The following is a 26,954-nucleotide window of genomic DNA, read 5'->3' on the forward strand; positions in this document are numbered from 1 at the left end:
TGCACAAAAAAGGTGCAAAAACAGATCCTAGCAACTACAGACCAATCAGCCTTCTCCCAATTATCAGCAAAGTCATGGAATCCATCATTGCTTCGGATATGAAATCTTTCCTCTTCTCCAATGGCTTGATCTCTGATCATCAATTTGGTTTCAGACCAGGTCACGCTACTCTGGACATGCTGCTTCTGCTGTCTCAACAATGGATGGAGGTCCTCAATGCCAAACAGGAAATTAGAGCTGTCTCCCTCGACATATCACGTGCCTTCGACACGGTCTGGCACCCCGCTCTGCTCACCAAACTCTCCTCCTTTGGTATCCATGGAAATCTCCACACTTGGCTGGCGGACTTCCTCTCTAGTCGTCGTCAACGTGTGGCCCTGAATGGGTTTCTCTCATCTCCTCTTCCTGTTCAGGCTGGAGTTCCCCAAGGCAGTGTTCTGGGCCCCGTGCTTTTTCTGGTCTTCATCAATGATCTCTCTGACTCTCTTGAAAATCCTCTCTATCTCTTTGCTGATGACTCCACTCTCTGCCGCTCCATGCCTCTTCCCTCTTCCCTCAGATCGGCAGTCTGCAGCCTCCTCACTCTCTGAAGACTTGGACAAAATCACAGACTGGTCAAACAAGTGGAACATGTCTTTCAATCCTGACAAATCTCACACTCTTACTATGTCTCTCCGAAAAGATCGACTGGACAACCCTCCCATCTACTTTCTCAACAATCCTCTCCAAGAAGTTCTGTCGCTCAAGCTTTTGGGTCTCACTATCTGCCATGATCTTTCTTGGGAAAACCACATTTCCAAGCTGGCCTCCAAAGCCAGTCGCCGACTGGGCATCCTCCGTCGTGCGAAGTCCTTCCTCGGCACACCTGAGCTCCTCACCACATACAAGGCTTTCATCCACAGCTCAATGGAATACTGTTCTCCCCTATGGGCCGGTGCTCCTGCCTCACATCTAGCTCGGCTTCACGCTGTTGAAACCAAAGCTTTCAGAATTATTGGAATCTCCCGCGATGAAGCTATCTCTGAGGGCCTTTCACTCACTCACCGCAGGCAGGTAGGTGGTCTTTCTGTCTTCTACCGACTCCTCTCTGGCCTTGCACCCCCAGCTCTCTCTGTGCTCTGTCCCCCAAATATTCCTACAGGTCGCACAAGATCTGCCAGCAACCCTCTGATGGTTAAACTGCCAAAATCTCGGCTCTCTGCTCACCTTCACTCTTTCATTCCTCTTTTCTCCCACCTCTGGAACAAACTCCCTCACTCCCTTCAATCCCACTCCTCCCTCCAGGTCTTTAAAACAGCTGTTCACCACCATCTCTTATCTTCCCCCATCCAAAACCTTGATCTTTTCTACCCCCGCTAATTCACCCCAGATCCACCTTGTTTGAAATTCCAACTTCTTTCCTGGAAGTCCTGGCAGTGTCCATATGTTTTATACCTCTCCCACCGCCCCCTTCCCGTGCCCCCCCCACCCCCCCCAAAGCCCTCGCCCTCTCTCAGATCTCTCGATGTCTCCATGTCCCTGCTCTCAAATGTTGTGTTTGTGTCCTTCCCCCTCTCCCCATCTTGTCTACCGCTCCCGATGTTATATGTTTTATGTGTCGGTTTGTCTTTCTGTGTGATTAATGTTCGCTCTTTCACGAGCCTCGACCTTGTATACAAAAAAAAAAAAAAAAAAAAAAAAATGCAGTAATAACATATTACAGTAATAACAGTAATACATAATAACAGGAGTAATAAAAATATGTTACAGCAATAACAGCAATACATAATATCAGCAGTAATAAAAACATATTACAGTGATAACATATTACAGTAATAACAGTAATACATAATAACAAGAGTAATAAAACATATTACAGTAATAACAGCAATACATAACAGGTGTAATAAAAACATATTACAGAAAACATATTGCAGTAATAAGAGTAATACATAATAACAGGAGTAATAAAAACATATTACAGTAATAACAGCAATACATAATAACAGGAGTAATAAAAACATATTACAGTAATAACATATTACAGTAATAACACATTACAGTAATAACTAATGCATAATACCAGGAGTAATAAAAACATATTACCGTAATAACAGTAATACATAATAACAGGAGTAATAAAAACATATTACAGTAATAATGTCGTGGCAATGACTGGGGGTAATCAAATACTCCCATTATAAGTATACCAGAATAATGAGTATTGCCCCCCGCTATACCCTCCCAATCCTCTGGAGGGCAGTTTAAGACCATAAATGACATCTCCACTCCCTGCCCGACGACCTCCCCCTGAGAGGGCCGGCGGGGTGGGAAGCGGACGTGTTTGTGTATTATCCCTCCGCTTCCCAGCCGACCTCATCTTGTCAAGGACAGTATCTCCCTGGGAATGGGCTGTTATTTTCTCCCTGTCGCCTTGTCTCTCCCCCCGAGGCTCCTCACTGTCTGGACCACCTCTTTGATCGCTCAGTATGGGATGAGGGGGGGGGGGTGGTGTGTGACCTACGTATATGACCGGCTTGACGGTGAGAACTCTAAGATTTCGGTGTATGACATCAAGGCATTCTCTTGTGAGAGGGGGACTGTCTCCTTGGCCCATAGATTGAAATATTCCATGCACGTTATTAGTAATTCTATAATAAACCTCTTGTACAGCAGTTCCAGTGCCTCCTGGATTTCTTCCTGTTGGGAATTAGGGGGAAACGGAGGGGGTGCTGACTGCTGCCCCCACAGCTGGCGACGAGGATGGGATCTTGTCCAGAGGGGAGTGGGACGGTTCTCTGACTCGGTGGCGGCAAGGTCCAGGGACCCCATTAACAGGTGAGATCTTTCTCGGAGTATCAGTGACTTTTGCCACCACTGAGCGAAGGGGGCTGCCTTGGCTTTGAACTCTGGCACAGATCCAAGAACTAAGAGGAAAGGGGAACGAACTGTGTGGAGGTTTTTTATAGGAGGTAAAAGTTGCTTCGGGCTGAGCAGGGAGCGGAGTGTACCAGGAGGCTGAGCGGCTTGGACACTCGACGTGTCGCGAGCGTAGTAAAGTGGCTGGATGCGGCCCACGTTCGGACACGTGTAGGCCCGGCAGGAGTGTTGGGTGGTGACGTATTGCATGAGTTACTACTCGGGTGGGCGCTTCTAACACCTCGTTCAGGTATGAGGGGAACGAGGCCGACCTGAGAGGAAGTCGGAATACTCCCCTTGGAGGGCCTAGCCCGGCGACACAAAGGTATCGTCTGGGGGAGCATCCGTCAGTGGGGAAGGCCAGAGAAGTGCCCCGTAGAGCTAACGGATTGAGTAGCATGGGTAGAGACACCTGTGCGGGTATTCAGGCTTTGAGAGCCTGAATACCCGGTCGCGGCACACTGGAAGCGTTTGAAGGCGGGCAGTTTTGGGAGAAAAACTGGATGCTCGTGCGCCGTCAGAGTCCGGCAGAATGTTTCAGTCAGTTCGAGACATTCTGCTTAGGCCGAAGAGAGGGAGGGAAGGAGGTCGACTTGTGAGAAAGTCGAGAGTACTCTCTTTGGAGGACTTGGAAAGACGTTTTTCCTATTTGGAATGATGTGCATCCGTCAGTTGGGAAGCCAGAATCGAGGCACCCCGTCTAAGCTAATGGGTTGCGAAGAGAGAAAATGCGTGCCCAGAGGAGGGAGCTCAGAAAATCTGCTGCAGGCAGCACAAGTATTATCCCCTTTTAGGACAAGAGATTAGGCCGGATCGGGAAATCAAAAAGTTAAAGAGAGGTTTTGAGGTCCAAAGAGTTCCAGGTGAGGAATCACGAATGGAGGTCGTCAAATTACACAGAGGAGAGGAGACACGAAGTCGTCGGCGCGAGTATCGTGAGACCGAGACGTTGGCGAAAAGGTAGATTAATGTTAGTTGGAAGTCGTTATTCAGATCTGGAGAACTAGGATGATTTAATGCACAACGCGTGGGAACCCAGCCATGGTCGTGCGGACCGCGATGTGCAGGCTGGTCGCCATGACGACCACGCGGGGAATCGTGAAGCGAGACGAGGGAATGCACATATTCAATGCAGTGCATGTCATTGGACGCATTCTGGTGGCCAAGGCGAGCGAAAATGAGTAGGATTATAATGCGCCAGGCGCAATGATTAGAACGAGTAAGATGTGGGAGAAAATGATGCAGCTAGGCGTTTGTTTGAGCTGCACCTCTGTGAACATGGTGTATTCGGAATGGTGAGCGAGGAGAATGCTGGCAGAAGCCCATCCATTGTCCGGGATGGATTGAGCGGGAAACCTGCGGACTGGTGCGACTGGTGCATGGTGCTTCCGCAATCGGGAGCACAGGTGCGGAGGAGATTGAAGCGAATGAGTTTGAGAGAGCCATCTGGAGAAAGGTGCATTGTGAGAATGCGAGTCGTTCTTGTCTTGTCTCGCATAATGTTTCATGCAATGTGCTAGATGCCATGTCGGAGTAATGCGAGCCTGTGGCTCCTGCCATGCAATGCTGTGAGAAATACGTCGAGCTTATAATGGAATTATAAAGAGAAGCTGAATAAACTTTGTTAGTAACATTAGAGTCCCTGTATAAAGAGAGTTGCGCCATGCGCTGACCCGAGATTTCTGGTCACGTGATTTCGTGGCGCCATTTTGTGTCTAACTTCACCGTGCGTGAACGTCAGCTTGGTACGGGAATGTTGTTTATTGCCAAACAAAATGACTGGTTGTTCTGCTTTTGGTTGTTCAAACCAATCTGGGAAATATAAGATGTATAGATTTCCAAGTGATAAAGTCAGAAGACAAATTTGGGAAGCGAAAGTCAGACGAAAGAGCTGGAAAGCGATCGGAAAGCGATTCAAGTCTTCACTTGTCGGAGTAGTGATGAGTTTCACTTGTGAGGAGTGAACGGAGTGGTGATGAGTTTCACTTGTGAGGAGTGAACGGAGTAGTGATGAGTCTCACTTGTGAGGAATGAACGGAGCAGTGATGAGTCACTTGTGAGGAGTGAACGGAGTAGTGATGGTGTCTCACTTCTGAGGAGTGAACAGAGTAGTGATGAGTCTCACTTGTGAGGAGTGAACGGAGTAGTGATTCTCACTTGTGAGGAGTGAACGGAGTAGTGATGAGTTTCACTTGTGAGGAGTGAACGTAGTGGGATGAAGTGTTGGTCTGGTCAGAGTGTTGTATTACGGGCAGAGTTTTCTTACGGTCTGAATGTATGAATCATGTTCTGTACTGAATGTATGAACCAAGTTTTGTACTGAATGTTTACTGTGTTGGCCTCATCGTGTTCCTGGTGAAATTAAACAAGTTATGGTGAATACGACGTCTTATCTGTGCTTTTCCATATCTGTTTGACTAGACGAACCGTGCACACTGCAGGTATTTTTAAAAGTTTTTTCTCTGTTTAATTACGGCTTGGCGCAGTCGAAAATTAAGTGTTAATTAAGTCGCCAGCTATGAAACATATTAATCGATCAGGCAATATCCATCAGAGTTCTGGGCAAGGGTGTAGTAATAAATGAACGTTTCAATCTTCCTAGATGCCGATGACGTTTTCCTTATGTCAGAGACAGAAGCTGACTTGCAGCTTTTTAAATCATTACAATGGAAATTGAATATCAATGTCGATAAAACTAAAGTTGTACACTATAGAAATATGGCAATACCACGTACAGAATTTGTTTTAAATGTGTTAGACTATATGTCGGCTGGAAGTCCTACACCGGAATTGCTCTCGGCACCCTTTAAAAAATATTGGATATGCCCACACTCCTTTCTAAAAGTTATTAAAATTCAGAGAACGACAGCATTGGTTTGTCTTACTTATAATGTTAGCTCTTATATGCAGTGTTGGCTTGTAATATGCATTGCCATACCACTTTTAATATCACCACACAGCTCTTTTTCACGGCAATAGCTGAGTTTTTGACAAAACAAATATCACCTGTATGTAATAATAAGACTAAATATGTGTAGTAAATTTTTTTTTAGCAGGTTTAGAATATATCACCCCATATTGCGAATGTACATGTATATCTAATCCGACACACTTAGACACAAAATGGCGTCCAAATTTGAGTTGACACAACTCTCTATATACAGGGACTCTAAGTAACATGTACTATAAAATGCATCGAAATGATAGGCGATCGCTGTGGTCAAATGGAGGATTTCAAGAAAGTAATGAATTTCTGGTGCCCTTACAGTGAACGATATATAGTGTGAAACGAAATTTCTCACTGTGCCGAGGGTTGTGATGGAGAGCTGGCTTAGTTGTCTTGAACAAATGTGATGTGGATGATAGTTGCAAGGTCAAGGTGCCGTGGAACAGGTGTGGGCACGTGATGCATCTCGGAGGTGCGTCGGTGCGTCGGAGCGTCGGTGCGTCGGTGCATCTGTCTTGATGAGACTGACAAATGCTTTGTAGTTTGTGGGTGCGTTTTGGGGGAGCGCTGTGAGAATCGTAGGTGAGCATGCGATGGCGTGGTGTGATGTGAATTGGACTGCAGGAATGTGCATACCGAGATGCTGTGCGGGCGCGGTGGCTTGCATTGCGGACAGTGTAGGAGGTTGAGGTTTTTGGTCATGCGACATGTGGGGGCTGAGTTGGAGTGATGTGTTGAGTGTGCGGTGCGGAAGATGTGCACCAAGTAGAGGTGGTGCTGCATCGTGGAGCATGCCTCCAAGAAGGGCTGTGAGATGCCAGAGTTGGAAGCGTTTTGTTTTGCATTTCGAAGGAGATATCGGTGATTTTGAAATATTTGCAAATATTAACCTTATGTGATTTTTGGAAGAGGATGAGTAACAGCACCAACCCCTAAACCCCCCCCCCCCCCCCCGCACCCCCATGCACCCCTCTCAGCACAGGGTGCGCGAATGTTGATTGCATTGTTCTGCATCGAATTTCCGGTATCTCTGAAATGACGTTTTAATTGCTCATATTGTGGGTGATCTGCCAAGGCCGACATGTGGTGCTGGGGGTCATGACCTCACCACTGAGGAGGAATAGATCTTATGGTTTCATCCCTGTGTCCGTCTGTTGTGTCTGACTGCGTTTGCAGGTATGGATCAAGGCGGTGTCTGCGGTGTCTGTTGGGGTGTCGAATGTCATTCCCTTTGTGTCTGCAGACGTGACAGTTTCGTTTGTCTGTCTGTCTGTTTGTCTGCTTGATTGTCGGGTCACCTGTTGGTCGAGTGGGTACCAGGTTGTCGAGTTGTTGTGGTCACCTGCTGTGAATGGTTGTGAAGGGGTGTCCCTAGTTAGCAACGGGACGCATTGGTTAGTAGTGCTAGCAAGGTCCGAAGTTGGATCCGGCCTGTTGGTGAGCTTGTGCCCTCTGTCATACTGCCCCCCCCCCAATTACACCCCACCCCTCATATTACCCCCCCCCCTTCCACCCACCCCCCCCCCCCTTCCACCCACCCCCTCCCCGTCCCTGGATGTGTTGGCTGGTGTGCAGTTGAATCAGTCACGCCGTTAGGTCATGGTGACCCCGTGGAGGGATGGGGCCACGTGAAGGGGGATGAGAGAGTGATATGACATGAATGTTGACAATATATTAATTGTTTGCCTTTATGGGAGTTTGTGGGTTTAATCCCCACCAAATGTGCGTGAAGGATATGGTTTCACCTGTTCGTCTGTCTGCAAGCAAGACGTCTCATAGGTGTTAAAAATCATTGTTTTTTGATATCGGTTGAGTGAGATATCGGGTAAGGGTTCTTTTGTGATTAGATGAGGTGAGGAGGCGAGCTATGACTGCTCCAGGGAGCAGTCCTCGTGTTTAGTTTCATGTAATCGTGGTTAAAGAATATATACAGTCAAAAGTGTACTTTGGTTTACACGAATGTAAAAGAAGAGACAAAATGGTTTGTTTTGGAAACGCTAGCTTGGTGGGAGTTGTGAAGGTCACGGCATGCTGGGATAGCTTTGTTTACAGTTGCAGGCTTGGACTGGCTTGTGTGTGGGGAAGAAGAAAACAATTGGAGCGGTTTTGGAGAAACGGTGGCTGGGTTGGAGGTTAGAATCCAGTATTGTGCAATCCTGAGCAGAGGGGAGTGCCATTGGGCATGTCTAGGGATTTTAACAAAATGATGTCTCCTGAGTCTGGGAATGAGTTCTAGGGAAATGGATTCACTGTTTGATGTTGTTGAATCTGTTTGTTTAAGATCATTGGGATGCCGCCCAATGCCAGAAGGTAACTGGGGAAGTGAGGTACTGATGTCTGCATGAGGGTGGCAGAATTTGCCTTCGAGGGACAAATGATTTTGTTGGCAAACTAGTTGTTTGCATTTAGGTTTGTAAACGAGCTGGCCAAGAGACTGTGCCAGTCGAATGAAGTAGTATCCTTTGGATGGGAAGTGGAGCCTTGTGACGTGCCTCGATTGTCTGTCTGTCTGTGAATGGAAACTCAGAGGGTTGGGCCGGACTTTGGCAGAAGGCAGATGGAGTGATGATGCTCCAGCCTCCTGCTTGGCAGAAGGTAATTGTGGTTATTGCTGGTTTCACCCTACCCCCTGCCTGGTTTCACCCCTGTCTGCCTGTCCGATTTGTGTTCATGAGGTCCATGGGGCGAGCTCATGGGCCGAAATTGAGCTCTCTAGAGCTGTGGTGATTTTAACATTAGGATGCATCTCTCGGGGGACCACTGGGTGGTCTAGGGAGGTGAGGCGTGAAATATGGTGATGTTGTCTTGTGGACAATCTGTGAATGGCTAGACATATGCGCCTGGAAGGGGAAAGTGTATTTACAACTCATGTGGGTTGTGTCTGAAGACGTGTTTTGGGAAAGTGCGAAGATGATAAAGGAAAGTCGAATTAGATGGATCATTTGTCAATGACAAGTGACTTTGCAAGGTTTGCTGAGAAGGTAGGGGAAAAGGTTTCAAAAAGTTGATGGTAAAGGCAGGAAATAAAGGAAAGTAGTTATGGACTGTTGTTTTTGAAGAGTGGTTAGCTTGCACTGGGGAAAAGTGCACCAATGGATGGAAAGTTGTGGATTTTGTTTAACAAAATTGTGCTAGGTTTCTATACGCAGGTTGATCCCGATCAAAGAGGTGATTGGGTGTTGGTGAGGATCGGATCACAGCCCTGCAGACCAGGTGAGCAGAACTCCACCAGGTACTTTGGCATCACATCCATGAAATTATTGCTCATCCTCCTGGGATTTGATAGGGTGATTCCATTAGAAAATATTTAAAGAAGTGTTTTACTTTGCACATTCGACTCTAGGTTCTAGGACCTAGGGCAAAGCGCAAAAGGAGGGTAGATTTGGTGATTGTGGGCAGCGTTTAGCTTGAGAACTTGGAGACGATTTTTTAATTTTCAGATAATTTTCCAGTGTTTTATACTGTTGTGAAATTTGCTTGTCCAGGGGACCGAAAATGAGTATGTCCAGGTATTGATAGGATAAGAGTGAGGTTTTCAAAGGAAGAATACCAGTTGATTGTTGATATTTAACTACCAGCTGCTGTGATGTGAATTGTGGTGTGAGTCAATGTAGATAATTTTTACACAGGATGATTGTCGAGATGGGTTGGAAAAAATTGTGCAACAAGACAAGAATATAGGAAAATTGTGCTTCGGATTTAAGTTGCAGGAATGAGACGCTTCTGGAATAGAAGCTATACAGGATCATGTTTACAAATATTTGTGTTTACAAAAAAATGATGCTTGCAATACAGGAAGGCAACAAAGCAAGATGGAGAAAATGTGGTGAGTTTCTCCATTGACCGATAATGATTGGGGAGATAATGGTTGGCAAATAATGTATTGTTATGAATGAATGAATGAATAAAGAGAGGTGTTTTTGGAAATTGGGGAAGGTAAATATATCATTTGAATTTCCAGGCACGGCGCAGGGAATGTGGCTATAAATAGCCAGCCATCTGAGAGATGAGGTAAATAAATGCCAATTGGGAAAATGGGGTTCAAATGGATCGTTCATGGGCCTCCTCATATGGATCGTCATTGCCAGTGGGGGGGGGGGGGGGGGCTAGGAATTTGATCTGTGTGTGTCAGTGAGTTTGCACTGAAGGTACAAGGTTCTCCCTGTGTGGTCCTTCCGGGGTCGAGGAAAGGAGACCCGAGAGTGACCTTTGACCAGATATCAGTGGTGGCCTAGGATCCAGTTCCAGTTTGGAATGACCCATTGCTTGCTCAAGCGTCTGGACTTGGCAGACCTCCATGCCCCCCCCCCCCAGCTCCTTTGGGGCTTTGAATGCTGCTGTCCCCCCACCCCCTCTCCCCTATGGCTTGTGGAGGCCTTGAAAACAGGAAGACCACCCTCAAATGGTCTTCAAAGGCAGTACGTGAGCAAGGCATATTTTATGGTTCAGTTGAGAAGCAAGATGGCTGAGCTTGCTGCCAGAAATAGCAACCAGTAGAAATTGGTGTAAGCTTTGGACCAAGCCAACAGAGCGTGCCATGCATATAACAGACTTGTTGGCAAACTGAATATAAATGCAGATATGGAAGAAGTCACACAGGATTGCAATGTGAGAAAAGTCCATAATGATCGCAAGGCAGACAACCTGGATTGCCTCAAGGCAGACAACCCATCCCGTTGGTTGCGCGTTTCTGGAAGAGTGACGATTTGGTGCGCATTTCCGGAAGAGTGACGATTTGATGCGCGTTTCCGGAAGAGTGAAGATTTGGTGAGCGTTTCCGGAAGAGTGAAGATTTGATGCGCGTTTCCGGAAGAGTGAAGATTTGTTGCACGTTTCCAGAAGAGTACACTTGAAGATCACCCTCCCACCCCCTGCTTCTTTATATTCAATGGATCCATATAACCCTAAAGTTTGTTAATGGCCCACCTTCTGTATGTGTGCAAGCCTAATAATAATCCTAAGCTTGCTTTCACAGACCCCGCTGACTATTAATAGTGATTTTTAAGGTGGGAAGCTTTTGCAGTATACGGTACCCAGTTTGCAATCATATAGTCCTGTGATTTTTATTATTTCTTTTTTGTAGAATCCTGTGATTTTTACTATTTCCTTTTCACGTAATCCCGCAAGGCCAACCCCCACTCTAGCTGGGAAAAATGGCCTTAAAACGATCATTCATTCATTCATTATATAATCCTGTGATTTTTATTATTTCCTTTTTATATCGTCCTGTGATTTTTATTCTTCATAGTCCCTTGATTTTTATTATTTCATTTTTTCTGTAGTTTGTGGACCCAATCATCCAATGCATACTCCATTAGGTAAACGTTCTCTCTGGTACAGCTATGCGGTAATTATCTTTCCCTTCTCTAGGTCTAGCCAGTTCATAAGGGGAGAAAGGGCCCATTGAGGTACTTGAACTTCGCCCCCAATCTACCGATCCCGCTCCATGGAAGGAGGGTGTGGCCCCAGCCCATTGCACGTGTGAATGTACTCTTGACGGAGATAGGAGGCTCACATAACCTTCATGGTGTATAAGTTTCCCCATTGCCGTCTGAGGGTGACGCGCAGGTACTTCCAATGATATCCCTAGGGGGATCCAGGGTGATAACTAAAACGATCTTTCTTTTCTTTCAAGATGTTGTAGTAACAGATGGAGGAGTGTCGTGGCAATGACTGTGGGTACTCAAATACTCCCATTATAAGTATACCAGAATAATGAGTATTGCCCCCCACTATACCCTCCCAATCCTCTGGAGGGCAGTTTAAGACCATAAATGACATCTCCACTCCCTGCCCGACGACCTCCCCCTGAGAGGGCCGGCGGGGTGGGAAGCGGACGTGTTTGTATATTATCCCTCCGCTTCCCAGCCGACCTCATCTGGTCAAGACCAGTATCTCCCTGGGAATGAGCTGTTATTTTCTCCCTGTGGCTTTGTCTCTCCCCCCGAGGCTCCTCACCGTCTGGACCACCTCTTTGATCGCTCAGTATGGGATGAGGGGAGGGGGGGTGTGAACTATGTATATGACCGGCTTGACGGTGAGAACTCTAAGATTTTGGTGTATGACATCGAGGCAGTCTCTTGTGAGAGGGGGACTGTCTCCTTGGCCCATAGACTGAAATATTCCGTGCACGTTATTAGTAATTCTATAATAAACCTCTTGTACAGCAGTTCCAGTGGCACCTGGATTTCTTCCTGTTGGGAATTAGGGGGAAACGGAAGGGGTGCTGAATGCTGCCCCCACAATAACACATTACAGTGATAACAGCAATACATAATAACAGGAGGAATAAAAACATATTACAGTAATAACACATTTACAGTAATAACAGTAATACATAATAACAGGAGTCATAAAAACATATTACAGTAATAACAGCAATACATAATAATAGGAGTAATAAAAACATATTACAGTAATAACACATTACAGTAATAACAGTAATACATAACAACAGGAGTCATAAAAACATATTACAGTAATAACACATTACAGTAATAACAGTAATACATAATAACAGGAGTCATAAAAACATATTACAGTAATAACAGCAATACATAATAACAGGAGTAATAAAAACATATTACAGTAATAACACATTACAGTAATAACAGTAATACATAACAACAGGAGTAATAAAAACTTATAACAGTAATAACAGTAATACATAATAACAGGGGTAATAAAACATATTACAGTAATAACAGTAATACATAATAACAGGATTAATAAAAACATATTACAGTAATAACAGTAATGCATAATAACAGCAGTAATAAAAACATGTTACAGTAATAACAGCAATGCATAATAACAGGAGTAATAACAAGAAGTAGGTTTTACCTTGGTCTTCCTCATGTAATGCTTCATGGCTGTCAAATATCCCATCTTCATCAGTATGATCATTTGAACACAAGGAGACACCTGCGGCAAATGAATTATGAAGGGTTCAACATTGCTTCCCAAATTCTGCATCAAATATAATAATAACACGAAATGAGATTGTTGCCATGAGACTCAGCTTGCAATTTTTGCTGAAATGAAGGACAAAAATTAATGACACTCACGAAAACATTCACATGAACCACAGATGCACAAACAAACTGTCCTGCGATTGCGGGTTTTCCATCTCCCCGACTTTGCTTTCACATTTGGCTTTACGGAACTTTCTCCATGGATTGAAAATTCAGTTTGGTTCAAGTGTTCTCAGTTATGTTAAATCATCTTTCCATGAAAGCAGTTAACTTACTCATTATGCTCGTGATATGCAAGGTAAACCTCCTCATTATGCAAATGATATGCAAGGTAAACCTCCTCATTATGCTAATGTACGCAAGGTAAACCTCCTCCTCATGCTAATCAGATGCAAGGTAAACCTCCTCATTATGCTAATGATATGCAAGGTAAACCTTCTCATTATGCTAATGATATGCAAAGGATGCAAGGGCTATAAAATATTTATATTTGCTCACATTTATTGTTTTCCTTTCTTTTTTTCTCCTTATGTTTTGTTATCAAACTTCAAACTATTTTCAAAAGGCGAAAAATTGATCGCAAGTGTGTCCGAGATTGACAAATCTGCAGAAACCAAAGAATAAACAAGACAGAGGTGGGATATTGATTCTGAGTGTGTTGGATATTGACAAATTTGCAGAAAGCGAAGAACAAACAAGACAAAGGCGGGATATTGATTCTGAGTGTGTCGGAGATTGACAAATTTACAGAAACCGAAGAACAAACAAGACAAAGGTGGGATATTAATTCTGAGTGTCGGATATTGACAAATTTGCCGAAACCGAAGAACAAACAAGACATTGGATTTGATATTTTAAATTTAAGTGAGCCATTAATTATCATTGTGTTTTCACCTGTTTTCTCATGAGTAAAACGTCAATTCTTATGTCTCCTTTTCTCTGAATTGTATGAACGTTAATTGTACAAGGCTTTTGATTTTGAATAAAGATGATAGTTTATCAAGATTGATTTTATAAATATATACAGTACATGTTTATCATTCTTATCAGAAAAGTCATGGAATCCATCATTGCTTCGGATATCAAATCCTTCCTCTTCTCCAATGGCTTGATCTCCGATCATCAATTTGGATTCAGACCAGGTCATTCTACTCTGGACATGTTGTTTCTGCTGTCTCAACAATGGATGGAGGTCCTCAATGCCAAACAGGAAAACAGAGCTGTCTCCCTTGACATATCACGTGCCTTTGATACGGTCTGGCACCCTGCTCTGCCCACCAAACTCTCCTCCTATGGTATCCATGGAAATTTCCACTCATGGCTTGCGGTATCCTCTCTGGCCGTAGGCAACGTGTGGCCCTGAATGGATTTCGCTCATCTCCCCTTCCTGTTCTGGCTGGAGTTCCCCAAGGTAGTGTTCTGGTCCCTGTGCTTTTTCTGGTCTTCATTAATGATCTGTCCGACTCTCTGGAAAAGCCTCTCTATCTCTTTGCTGATGACTCCACTCTCTGCCACTCCATTCCTCATCCCTCAGATCGGCAGTCTGCAGCCTCCTCACTCTCTGCAGACCTGGACAAAATCACAGACTGGCCAAACAAGTGGAACATGTCTTTCAATCCTGACAAATCTAACACTCTTACTATGTCTCTCTGAAAAGACCGATTGGAAAACCCTCCCATCTACTTTCTCAACCATCCTCTCCAATTAGTTCTGTCGCTCAAGCTTTTGGGTCTCACTATCTGCCGTGATCTTTCTTGGGAAAACCACATTCCAAAGCGAGTTGCCGACTGGGCATCCTCCGTCGTGCGAAGTCCTTCCTTGACACACCTGAGCTCCTCACCACATACAAGGCTTTCATCCGCAGGTCAATGGAATACTGTTCCCCCCTCTGGGCCGGTGCTCCTGCCTCACACCTAGCTCGGCTTCACGCTGTTGAAACAAAAGCTTTCAGAATCATTGGAATCTCCTGTGATGAAGCTAACTCCAAGGGCCTTTCACTCTCTCACGGCAGGCAGGTTGATGGTCTTTCTGTCTTCTACTGACTCCTCTCCGGCCTTGCTCCCCCAGCTCTCTCTGTACTCTGTCCCCCAAATATTCCTACAGGTCGCACAAGATCACCCAGAAACACTCTCATGGTTAAACTGCCAAAATCTAGGCTCTCTGCTCACCTTCACTCTTTCATTCACCTTTTCTCCCACCTCTGGAACAAACTCCCCCACTCCCTTCAATCCCACTCCTCCCTCCAGGTCTTTAAAACAGCTGTTCACCACCATCTCTTATCTTCCCCCATCCAAAACCTTGATCTTTTCTACCCCCGCTAATTCACCCCAGATACATTTTTTGGAAATTTCAACTTCTTTCCTGGAAGTCCTTGCAATGTCCATATTGTTACAGATACGACTTTGATGGTATGGTGGGCCGAGCGGGATGGCCGCCGTATCCGTACAAGTTACCCGATTGTGCCCGAATGTTAACTAATCGCGCTACGCTGGCTCAATAGGAAAGAGAAGACACCCGGCTGGGCTATAATGACACAATACGACACCAGGGTTTCGATTTTCAAGTATATTCGTACGGAAAAAGGTTAGATTACAGGGACGAGAGGGACATCATAGGAAGACAGGCACTTAGACACACTCTTATATTAACCCTAGACAGACCACAGATAAACGGGACAACGCTGACTCACACGGGATTTGATGGCAAGGAAAGCGGCAGTCGATGGCTCAGGTGCACCTGGCTCAGGGACAGAATCACGTACGGTGGTGTCCAGCAGATGCGGGGAGGTCGCTCAGCGCTCGTGGGTCGCGACTTTGGTGGAGATGCCGGGGAGGTCGCTCAGCGCTCGGGAGGGTGGCGTCTTGTCCTTCCAAGCTCGGGGCGCATCTCTTGTCACGTCCGGCGCGGGGCCGCGTATATCCGGCGGGGAGTGACACACTCGCTCGTTAGCTCCGCCCCATATGGCATCGGCCCATGGCTTCTCATTGGGTGCGGGGGTTACCGGCTCCGCCCTTGACGAGGGGCCGACAGGGAGCCCCCTTCTGGGTAACCCCGTCGAGCACATGTTCAATGGCGGCCAACCGAGCCGGAGTGAGGACGCAAGCCGCTGTTGTTGTGGTTGTTGTTGGAGCTTGAGATGATGGGAAGAGATGCGGGGAGGTATGGGAAGGTCCTAAACTCCTACTGGTGCCATATCATCACATTCTGGTGCAACGAAGAGTCATAATTAATGGAAACAAGTCCTTAACTGACATAGATTAAGAATAACTAGGAAGATGTCCGAAAGTTGTCTACGTGTGGTGCGGGGGACCTGGCACGACATTTAATGGGGGGATGAAGGGGAAGATCGGCTCTAATGGGTGTTGTTTACAGACAATGGGACTAGGGAATGGGGTAAGGGAGAGTTGGGGAGTATCGGAGAAAATAGGGGAATATTTACAAGCGGATATGGAGGCCAAATTCCATATTCGCAACATTGCACCCTTCTCTACCCTCGGGGCGTCCCGACCCGATAAATTTTTACCTACTTTAGTGTGGCACGCAATGTAGTTCCCTCTACTATTAACTCTACCCTGAGTGCGACAGTTTTACAGATATTCACAAATGAGTAAATATGTCCCCCTGCGACGTTGCACCCTTCTCCTCACAGAAACACACCCACAGGATAACCGCATCCGGAAAGAATTCTCAAACTAAACATACAGCCGGTAGGGAGCATTATTTACAAGACTACGCTGCTATTTACACTACGATCCAGGACCTGTTTTTGGAGGAACACATGCAGATGTTATGCATAGAGAGAGCGCGCTTGCCAACATCGATACACCAACCCACGAGTGCTCTGTGGCCGACGGCCTTTAATAACGTGCAGAGCACCCTTTCCCGAGCATCAACAGCACCACCCCACCACCAATCGGTGCAGTCACCATTGTTCAATGATTAAAAATAAATGCGACAACCCCTAACCCTGCAGGTGTCTCTTGCTCTTCTTGTGGTGCACTTGGTGTTACTTAAAAGTGGTTCACCTGTATGGCATAGGTGCCACGTTGACCCATAGGTCCATCCCCGGGTGGTGCTTGGCCGCAAACGAACTGCGGTCCATCGTGGGTGGCCACAAACATTGCGGTCCATATGGTGTATCGATCCCGGCAGCAAGCAGCGAAAGTGCAGGCCCACAACTGCGTCGCCAGCACCTCTCTCTCCTCTCTCTCTACCCCAAAGCCAGATCCTCGGAGGTGGGAGACAAAAACAAGACAAGTGAGCAAGGTGGTAAGGGCGCAAAAGTGCACGCAATGCAAGGTGATGCACACTGGGGGCACATGGGAACCAGGTGAGACAGGTACGTTCCTACCGTACGCCCCCCCCACCAGGTAACCTACATGGCCCCTCCCTTACCCCTTACTGTATCAACAAAACACAACACTACCCATAAACATCTACTTTACAAATCCACAAACATCCCTACTGTCTTCCCCGTTCCTCCCATATACCAAATTCGTCTTCTCTCCCTCCTAACCAATCAAATTTGCCATTTTCAACTCTCATCAAAATTTGCCATTTTCAATTCATCATCAGTCCCTCCTAGGGAGGGAGAGATGGAATCACCCCAATGTCTCATCCACGTCGTGATGCGTCTCACAAATCCAACAGCAATTCTCATTTCTGCAACACAAACAAAGAAAACACAGGTGTGGAGTCATCATCATCACCACAGGCAAGTGGCTGCGTATGGTGCGACAGGTTCATCAATCCTAACTATCTCCTAAATGACTTTAACAACTTTACACTACCCGGGGTCTCTCTCCGGCCAAACCATTGGCCCTCTTACACTTATGGGTTCTAAAAACCAATTCCCATTGGCCAAACTGTGGTGCTCTTCAATTTGGGGTCTCACTCCCCCGATTCATCTCCCGGTGCCCTCGCACAATTTCTGGGCTGCGGCGTGTACCTCTCCCAGTGGGTCTACCCACCTGCACACCTCCACCACTGCAGTTGCCTCCGAGCTTACCTGCTCCTCACCCTAACCTAACTACCTGGGGAAGGCCCTCTGGCTCTCTCCCCACTCCGTGCCCTCTCTGGCACTGGGCTGCCCGATCCACACCCGGGATCCTCAGGCACCCACTCACAACTACCGGCTCCCAGAGCCCACCTGCGGCCTCACCTGGCCGACATCCTCACAGTGGTGGAGTGCCCAACCAACTACACACACTAACAGGCTACACGCCCAGCCATTTCCACAACACTAATGCACCCATCCACAATACCATTCTGCAACCGCACCACAAATGCCAATATCCAACCACAATTTACCTGTACCCTCTACCTAACACTTACACTACCCGCCCCGGGTACTCGTGAAAGGGGTCCACTCTTCCCCCATCCACACCTTCGCACCATGCACACCACTCCGTACCACTTACTCCAACTCTCTCCACACACCTGTACTTGCACACCTGTGCTCTCACACCTGGTGCCACCTGCACCCTTCTCTCCCCAAGCGCATTCGCGCTGATCCACACACTCACTACTCATACACTGCTCCACACACCTGTCCAGTTGCACACCTGTGCAATCACACCTGTTCAATTCTCAACCAGCATCATCTCATCTAACTACCCCTCTCTGAAACTTGCGCTTCCCAGTCGTCCCTTTAAACTATTGCGCTCCCACGTCATTATCATCCCTACTAATCTACCTGCGTCCCCACTACAGGTATCAGTCACTAACTAACCTTAACGTTACCTACTGTCATCTTCGCTAGATCCCTACACACCATATCCTAACCCACCCGGGCTAGTTTTCACTGCCATACACCCCATAATCTATTGCTCCTTTGCCCCCCACCATGGGAAGGATGGTGGATTTGCCATCCCACCACATCGGGGGTCTCTCACTACCAATTTTGCACATCAAATTTCAACAAATCAAAAATTTGGCCAATCACTGCCCATCATCTGCCAATCACTACTGCCAATCCCTTGCCAATCATCAAATTTTGTTTTTCTCTAATTTTGGGTCCAAAACACTAACCTCATCACCCAGTCTACTCACTAATACCTCTCGGTGCGCCAATCCCTGTCCAAAGCCCGGCTTCGTAAAGCCAAGCAATGGATGCTGGTTGTTTTGTGCCAGCGGCTGGATGCGTCCGGCACTCGGTGCAGGGACGGGGGCTTACCCGTGCCGAGATCCCACACACCACCTCGGCGTGGAGCCATCCAATGCCCCGATCTCGACCTGCCGGCACGTCTCACCACAAAGTGGTCGCCATGACGACCCTTTCTATCGGGCTGCCAGCTCCGCCTAGTGGAGACTGGACGCGGCCGTTCAAAGCGAGGCCCAGCACGCACCGAGGGCCCGACTCGGCTATAAGTCGTTCTAAACTCTACCCCGTCTAACGTCGATGCTTCACCTGGACGCTTACACCCCGCAGCCCGTTCCTTGCTCACACATCCAGCCGTTTCCATGCCCCTCGTACCGTTCCTTACACACCCAGGTACACCCATTCCACTCACCGCCTTGGTCACACACCTGACCACCGAACACTTTGGCACACACTCGTTGGTAGCACACCTCACCAATACACCGCTTCGCACCCCCTCCTCGGTCACCTCCTCTGTGACAATCACAGGTGTGCCCTCATTCGCACACCCAACCACGTGCCTCACCACCAACTCCAGCGTGCATTCCCACTCACGCTCTACCATTCCAGGTGTGCATCCTTCTATTCCAGGTGTACATCCTCGCTCACCTGTCACAACTAACTCACGCTCCATGTCACTCTCACTACTTTCACCTCCATTCCTGACAGCGCACTCACCCTTACTCTTGACAGCGCACTCTTTCCTCGTGCACCTGTCCGTCACACACCTTTCCCGCGCACACTCTCCCGTTACACCCTCTGTAACACTCACCACAGGTGGACACTCTTCCTTACTTCTGACAGCGCACTCTTTCCTCATGCACCTGTCCGTCACACACCTTTCTCGCGCACACTCTCCCGTTACACCCCCTGTAACACTCACCACAGGTGGACACTCTTCCTTACTTCTGACAGCGCACTCTTTCCTCATGCACCTGTCCGTCACACACCTTTCTCGCGCACACTCTCCCGTTACACCCCCTGTAACACTCACCACAGGTGGACACTCTTCCTTACTTCTGACAGCGCACTCTTTCCTCATGCACCTGTCCGTCACACACCTTTCTCGCGCACACTCCTGCGCACACTCTCCCGTCACACCCTCTGTAACACTCACCACACCACGCTTCCATGTGCTCCCTCGCACACGCGCTACGACCGACTCACTCTCGCCAGCACACTCACTCCTTGGCACGCACTTTTTCCTCACACACCCCAGAGTCGGACTTTCTTGCACACCTCCTTTTTCGCACACCAGACCTGTCGCACACTTCACCAACGGCCTCTCACGAACACCCGGGTCCATCTCGACCCCCAAGCTTATTAAATCCCCTGGCGCATCATACGCACGACCATATTGGTCACCACTTACACCGGGTCCTCTTCCTCTTCGCTTCTCCTCCATCACCTGCGAATCCCTCATCCGGTTAATGAGCACATCATCACGATCCAAACACAGACTTTGGACCAATTCTTTTATCTCCTCCTTTATCTCCTTCTTATCCCCTCTCCGTCGCTTCTTAATTTCACTCATCCCTTCTTCCACTTCTTCTAATTTGTGCCTCACCTCTTTTATTCCCCGGTACGTCTCCTCAAGCTCATCCTCTAAGGCTACCTTGACCGTTTCCAGGTGCGTCCTCACCTGCCGGTCCTTCGTCTCCATTACCTCTATCACCTCGTCCAACCTCGTTGTCAGTCCCTCACGTACCATCTGACATTCCCTCTTCGTCGCTACCAAGTCATCTTTTAGTTCTTTCTGTGTCGCTTTTAACCCTCCTAATACCGCAGTGTTCCTTTGAACCTGCTCCACTAACTCCGTCTGTCCCACCGTCAGCTGCTCCACCTCCTGCGTCAGGTCCTCTATGCCCCCTTGTAACTTTACAGTCCCCTTTCTCACCTCCTTTTCCATGTGCTCCTCACAGTGCCTCACCTCCTCGCGCACTCCTCCGACCTCCTCACTCACTCCTCTTCTGATCTCCTCTCCCATCACTTGCATCTCCTGCCCAGATGCCACCCTCATCTGCTCCATTTCCTCCCTGTGAGCATCCAGTTTGGTTTCTACCCCCATTCTGACCCCCTCTATCTGCTGCTCCATTTGTTTAACTTCCCTTTCCGCTTGGTCCCTCATGTCCCTCAATTTGCCTTCCATACTGTTTTCTAACCCCTCTAACCCCTTTTGCATCCCTTCCATTTGATTCTCTTGAGCGGCCATTCTGTTTTCTACCCCCGTTAACCCATTTTTCACTTCTTTTATCCCGTTGTCTAACCCCTCAAAATTATTGTCTAACTTCCCAATTTTCTTGTCTAACTCCTCAAAATTATTGTCTAACTTCCCAATTTTCTTGTCTAACTCCTCAAAATTATTGTCTAACTTCTCACCGGTACCCCTCGCTTCGTCCCTCATTACCCCCATTTGGCCCTCTAATCGCTCACCCTGAGCCCTCATTCCCACAATTTGGTCTCCCATTCGTTCCATAAGGGCCCTCATTTGCAACATAAAAAGGTTCGGATCCACCAGGGGCGCTACCACGGTCGCGGGCGCGGTGACCAGCGAGGCGCCATTTTGCGCGTCTGCTACCCTCGCTGCTTCGCTCTCCTCACGTCCCTCAATTTGGTCCTGGACCGACCCTGCCTCACTCTCCCCTACCGGACCCCAGCCGTCTTGATCCGCCATAGCGCGACTTTCAAAATTCGGTTTTTATTTTTTATTTTCGTAAAACAATTTGAAATTTCGCCGTTATAATTTCGCGCGGGAAACGCGCTCCGAATCGATTTTCCCTCCCAAAATTTGGGCCTAATAAATTTAGTCCCGGGTTCGAATTCCACTCCTCGACACCAATTGTTACAGATACGACTTTGATGGTATGGTGGGCCGAGCGGGATGGCCGCCGTATCCGTACAAGTTACCCGATTGTGCCCGAATGTTAACTAATCGCGCTACGCTGGCTCAATAGGAAAGAGAAGACACCCGGCTGGGCTATAATGACACAATACGACACCAGGGTTTCGATTTTCAAGTATATTCGTACGGAAAAAGGTTAGATTACAGGGACGAGAGGGACATCATAGGAAGACAGGCACTTAGACACACTCTTATATTAACCCTAGACAGACCACAGATAAACGGGACAACGCTGACTCACACGGGATTTGATGGCAAGGAAAGCGGCAGTCGATGGCTCAGGTGCACCTGGCTCAGGGACAGAATCACGTACGGTGGTGTCCAGCAGATGCGGGGAGGTCGCTCAGCGCTCGTGGGTCGCGACTTTGGTGGAGATGCCGGGGAGGTCGCTCAGCGCTCGGGAGGGTGGCGTCTTGTCCTTCCAAGCTCGGGGCGCATCTCTTGTCACGTCCGGCGCGGGGCCGCGTATATCCGGCGGGGAGTGACACACTCGCTCGTTAGCTCCGCCCCATATGGCATCGGCCCATGGCTTCTCATTGGGTGCGGGGGTTACCGGCTCCGCCCTTGACGAGGGGCCGACAGGGAGCCCCCTTCTGGGTAACCCCGTCGAGCACATGTTCAATGGCGGCCAACCGAGCCGGAGTGAGGACGCAAGCCGCTGTTGTTGTGGTTGTTGTTGGAGCTTGAGATGATGGGAAGAGATGCGGGGAGGTATGGGAAGGTCCTAAACTCCTACTGGTGCCATATCATCACATTCTGGTGCAACGAAGAGTCATAATTAATGGAAACAAGTCCTTAACTGACATAGATTAAGAATAACTAGGAAGATGTCCGAAAGTTGTCTACGTGTGGTGCGGGGGACCTGGCACGACATTTAATGGGGGGATGAAGGGGAAGATCGGCTCTAATGGGTGTTGTTTACAGACAATGGGACTAGGGAATGGGGTAAGGGAGAGTTGGGGAGTATCGGAGAAAATAGGGGAATATTTACAAGCGGATATGGAGGCCAAATTCCATATTCGCAACAATATGTTTTATACCTCTCCCACCTCCCCCCAAGCCCTCTCCCTCCCACAGTTCTCTCGATGTCCCTGCTCTCAAATGTTGTGTTTGTGTCCTTCCTCCTCTCTCCCCATCTTGTCTACCGCTCCCCTTATTTTGTGTTTTATGTGTCGGTTTGACTTTTTGTGTGATTAATGTTAGCTCTTTCACAAGCCTCGATCTTGTATCCAAATAAAAACCAAAAAAAAACATCAGTTGATACTTTACTACTCATTTATTTATTTTAAAAAATCTATGTGATATTAATCATAACACCATTATCTGTATTAATCTGTAATTCTGTTTCTTCCAAAAGCAAACAATATGTATCAACTTCTTCACTCTCTGCTCTTTCAATGTATAGAGAAGTATCCACTCTGTTAGACTTTATAGTTTCCTTTTGAGAACTCAGGTCAATTGCGTAGATTGTGTAAAGTTTTTGAAATGCAACCATATCCAAAATAGAATCATTATTACCGTTGCTTTCGCACACCTTTTGGTAATACTTGTAGGCTTCCGCATAATCATTTTTTTCCCAATCAATTTCCAATCTATCTCACGGGTAAAATGTTCCATCAAGAGAAACCCGAAGTTGTTTCAACTTAGCATTATCACTCAGCGCATTATTCTCATCAGTACCATCATCTCCATCTGGTTTCTTTAAAATGACCCATAGGTATCGTGGCTTTCTTTCCAGAACACCCAAATTCCACGTGTATATATCTTGGTTCAGTTTAACATGTTGGCATCTTCTTTTAAGGTATTATACATTTCGTGGTTTCTTTGAGTTAAGTCTTTTATTTAACATCTCTTCCGTTTTAAGATTAGGATTATATTTGCTAATATACCAACACATTTCATTAATAATAAATTTATTATTATCACCGAAAACATTGGCAACACCAAAAAGCAATCTATTTGCATTATCATTCCTTTGTAATTGAAATCTAATTTTAAGTCCATACAAAACTTTATCATAATCACAAAATGCAAATATACCCTTAAGGGGAACTGCTACGGTAAAACTATTGTCTGCTTTTGTTTCATCGTTATACATTGACTTTCTTTGACTGTAACTCGGGTTTATGTTTGTTCCCGTTGACATATCAGGGATAAAACCTTCAACAGCTCTCTCACCCATTCTATCCCTTAACGAATATAGTGTAAATTTCATCAATTCAGATGTAGCAGAGACATAATCAACCGCTTCAACCTCTTGTGTTCCAATATACAAACAGACACTATCAAACATTTCCAGAAGAAATCATTTACGAGTGTAGCATTAGTATTATTTGCAGCCTTAGTGAATTTAAATTTACACAACAAGAAACTATCAGCTAGATTCAAGTAAGTTTGTTGATTATTTATTTCAAAACTTTTTGTTCTGTTTGAATTCCAGTCTTTTCCTGTTACAGCATTTACCTTACAATAATCTTCCTTTTTAGTAGAATTTGAAATGATAATCGTATCATCCAAATCATAGATACTTTTATTGCTTCCATACTTGTATATATTTTGTAAAAAAAGATACTAAAACTTTCGAAACCCTGACCCAAGTATTTGAATGATTTTTTGTCGTTCTTTTGGAGATAGTTCAGTTTTGCCTTTTTTAATTTCTTTGATTGCTCGTAATTTATGAGACTCCTTTTGAGCAACTTTTATACTCTTTATAGCACCTGCTACATTTCCCACGGCAGAACCGGTTTAACCAATTTGGTCTTTATGTTTTAGAATAGTTGAACCAATACCCATTAGAGTATCAAGTATCCCATCTCCTTTATTTCTAAATGAATGCCCTTCACTCCGTTGTCTCTTAGGTTCATAGTATCCTCTACCAAGAAACATACCTTCACCCTTATAGTATGGTGAAAGGAGCATCCCTTCCCCCATCTTTTGAAATCATTATATATTTTCCCAGCTCGTGTTTCCTCACAATAACCATCGTATTTTTTTTATCGGAAAACTTCACATCGGTGAATTCTGATGGATATAATTTCTTCATTAAAGGAAATTATCTTAATTATCTTAATAATACTTTTACCATTATCTTTTAATACTTTTACTTTTTTTAATCTATATAATTATAAAATTGAAATCTTGCGTGTTTGTATGTAACATTCGATCGGTCCGGGGGCGTGGCTTACCCCTTTGAGAGAGTAGTAATATCCACCATTTTATTAACTCACATAGCTTTGAGGCCTGTTTTGTAGGCCCGTGGTGTCTTGCTCTCTCTCTCAGTTTTATTTCAAATCAAATTCGATATATCATTTCATTTTTCACAGTCGCTAACATAGTTTTAGACTCGGTTGAAAAAAAACGGGAAGAAAATCCGATGAAAGTTTCCGTTTATAGAACGAAATGAATTCTGAAAGGCTTGTATCTTCAAGGCCATTGAGTCTGTTTCACGCCTTTATCTTCAATCTAAGTCGCCATCTGATTTCATTTTTATCGATGGTTTTAGACTTGGTAAAAGAAATAATTGAGAACATTCACGCACACACGGGAAATTGCAGAGATATATTTTAAAAATCGCGCCACGTTGATTTACGAAAATACACCGCCTAAAATAACAGGCATACAGTATATATCTTCGTCATTTCATTCAACATTATTACCCGGAAGTAAAATATGTTTCAGGAAATTACCGAGAGATATTTCTTCGATTTTTTAAATTATTTATATGCGCATACACTTTAAATAGGTTTATTTGAAATCTTTAATTTTCACAATGTAATTTCTTTGTCATTTGATGATCGGCAAAAGGATAGAACAAACACAATACTATTTGCAGGAAGAATGTCGTATCAACCCTCCGACGGCGCTACGGACACGGACAACGAATCACACCTCACGTCTATGGACGCGAATAGCAACATCCGCACGAATCAGTCATCAATGATTTTCATTGACGCGCCTGGAGGCACAGGGAAGACGTTTCTTATTAACCTGATTCTCTCTAAAGTGAGAGCGAGTGGAGAAGTTGCCCCCTGCGGTGGCCTCATCTGGCATAGCTGCTACCCTCATGCCTGGTGGAAGAACAGCGCACTCAAGGTTCCAAATCCCTCTGACACCGAGGGAAGATGGCGTATGCAACATCGATAAAAATTCCACTATCGCAGACCTCTTTCGAAGTACAAAACTCATCGTGTGGGATGAGTGTCCTATGATCAGGAGAGAGAGTTTCGAGGCTGTGGATCGCACGTTGCGTGATGTATGTGACAAAGACGAGCCTTTTGGAGGGATCTTGACGATATGCTGTGGTGATTTCCGTCAACGTGATCGGAGATAAGGGCCGAAATCACGTGTCACAGGTAAGTGATTTAGAATGCTGGAGAGGTGAGCCTTATGGCTTGCTGGCCCAAATAATCTCCCTGATGATGTCCAGCGTTCGCTTTAGTTCTATTCTCATATCTATTCAAACTGACATTGACCCAACGGGTCATGGGTCGTCTCGGGGTAGCATCATCATCATCATTGGCTGAGGGGTAGCATCATTGGCTGAGGCGTAGCATCATTGGCTGAGGCGTAGCATCATTGGCTGAGGGGTAGCATCATTGGCTGAGGGGTAGCATCATTGGCTGAGGGGTAGCATCATTGGCTGAGGGGTAGCATCATTGGCTGAGGGGTAGCATCATTGGCTGAGGTGTAGCATCATTGGCTGAGGGGTAGCATCATTGGCTGAGGGGTAGCATCATTGGCTGAGGGGTAGCATCATTGGCTGAGGGGTAGCATCATTGGCTGAGGTGTAGCATCATTGGCTGAGGGGTCACATCATTGGCTGAGGGGTAGCATCATTGGCTGAGGGGTAGCATCATTGGCTGAGGGGTAGCATCATTGGCTGAGGGGTAGCATCATTGGCTGAGGGGTAGCATCATTGGCTGAGGGGTAGCATCATTGGCTGAGGGGTAGCATCATTGGCTGAGGTGTAGCATCATTGGCTGAGGGGTCACATCATTGGCTGAGGGGTAGCATCATTGGCTGAGGGGTAGCATCATTGGCTGAGGTGTAGCATCATTGGCTGAGGTGTAGCATCATTGGCTGAGGTGTAGCATC

At 46.4% G+C, this 26,954-nt stretch overlaps 1 protein-coding gene across 2 annotated transcripts in view; it reads right to left on the minus strand.

Annotated features, from left to right (window-relative positions):
• The window catches only part of LOC137424377 (uncharacterized), a 169,902-nt gene that overhangs the window by 72,212 nt on the left and 70,736 nt on the right, over positions 1-26,954 (minus strand). For both annotated transcript variants that reach the window (XR_013623015.1, XM_068111772.2), the window contains exon 7: positions 12,689-12,769. Coding sequence is in view for 1 of the 2 variants with exons in the window: in XM_068111772.2 (XP_067967873.2) it covers positions 12,689-12,769 (81 nt within the window). In the remaining variant the exon portion in view is untranslated. The remainder of the gene's footprint in view (positions 1-12,688; positions 12,770-26,954) is intronic.

This window comes from Myxine glutinosa, chromosome 4 (genome assembly GCF_964187855.1).
Source record: "Myxine glutinosa chromosome 4, kmMyxGlut1.1, whole genome shotgun sequence".
Classification (NCBI taxonomy): Eukaryota; Metazoa; Chordata; class Myxini; order Myxiniformes; family Myxinidae; genus Myxine; species Myxine glutinosa.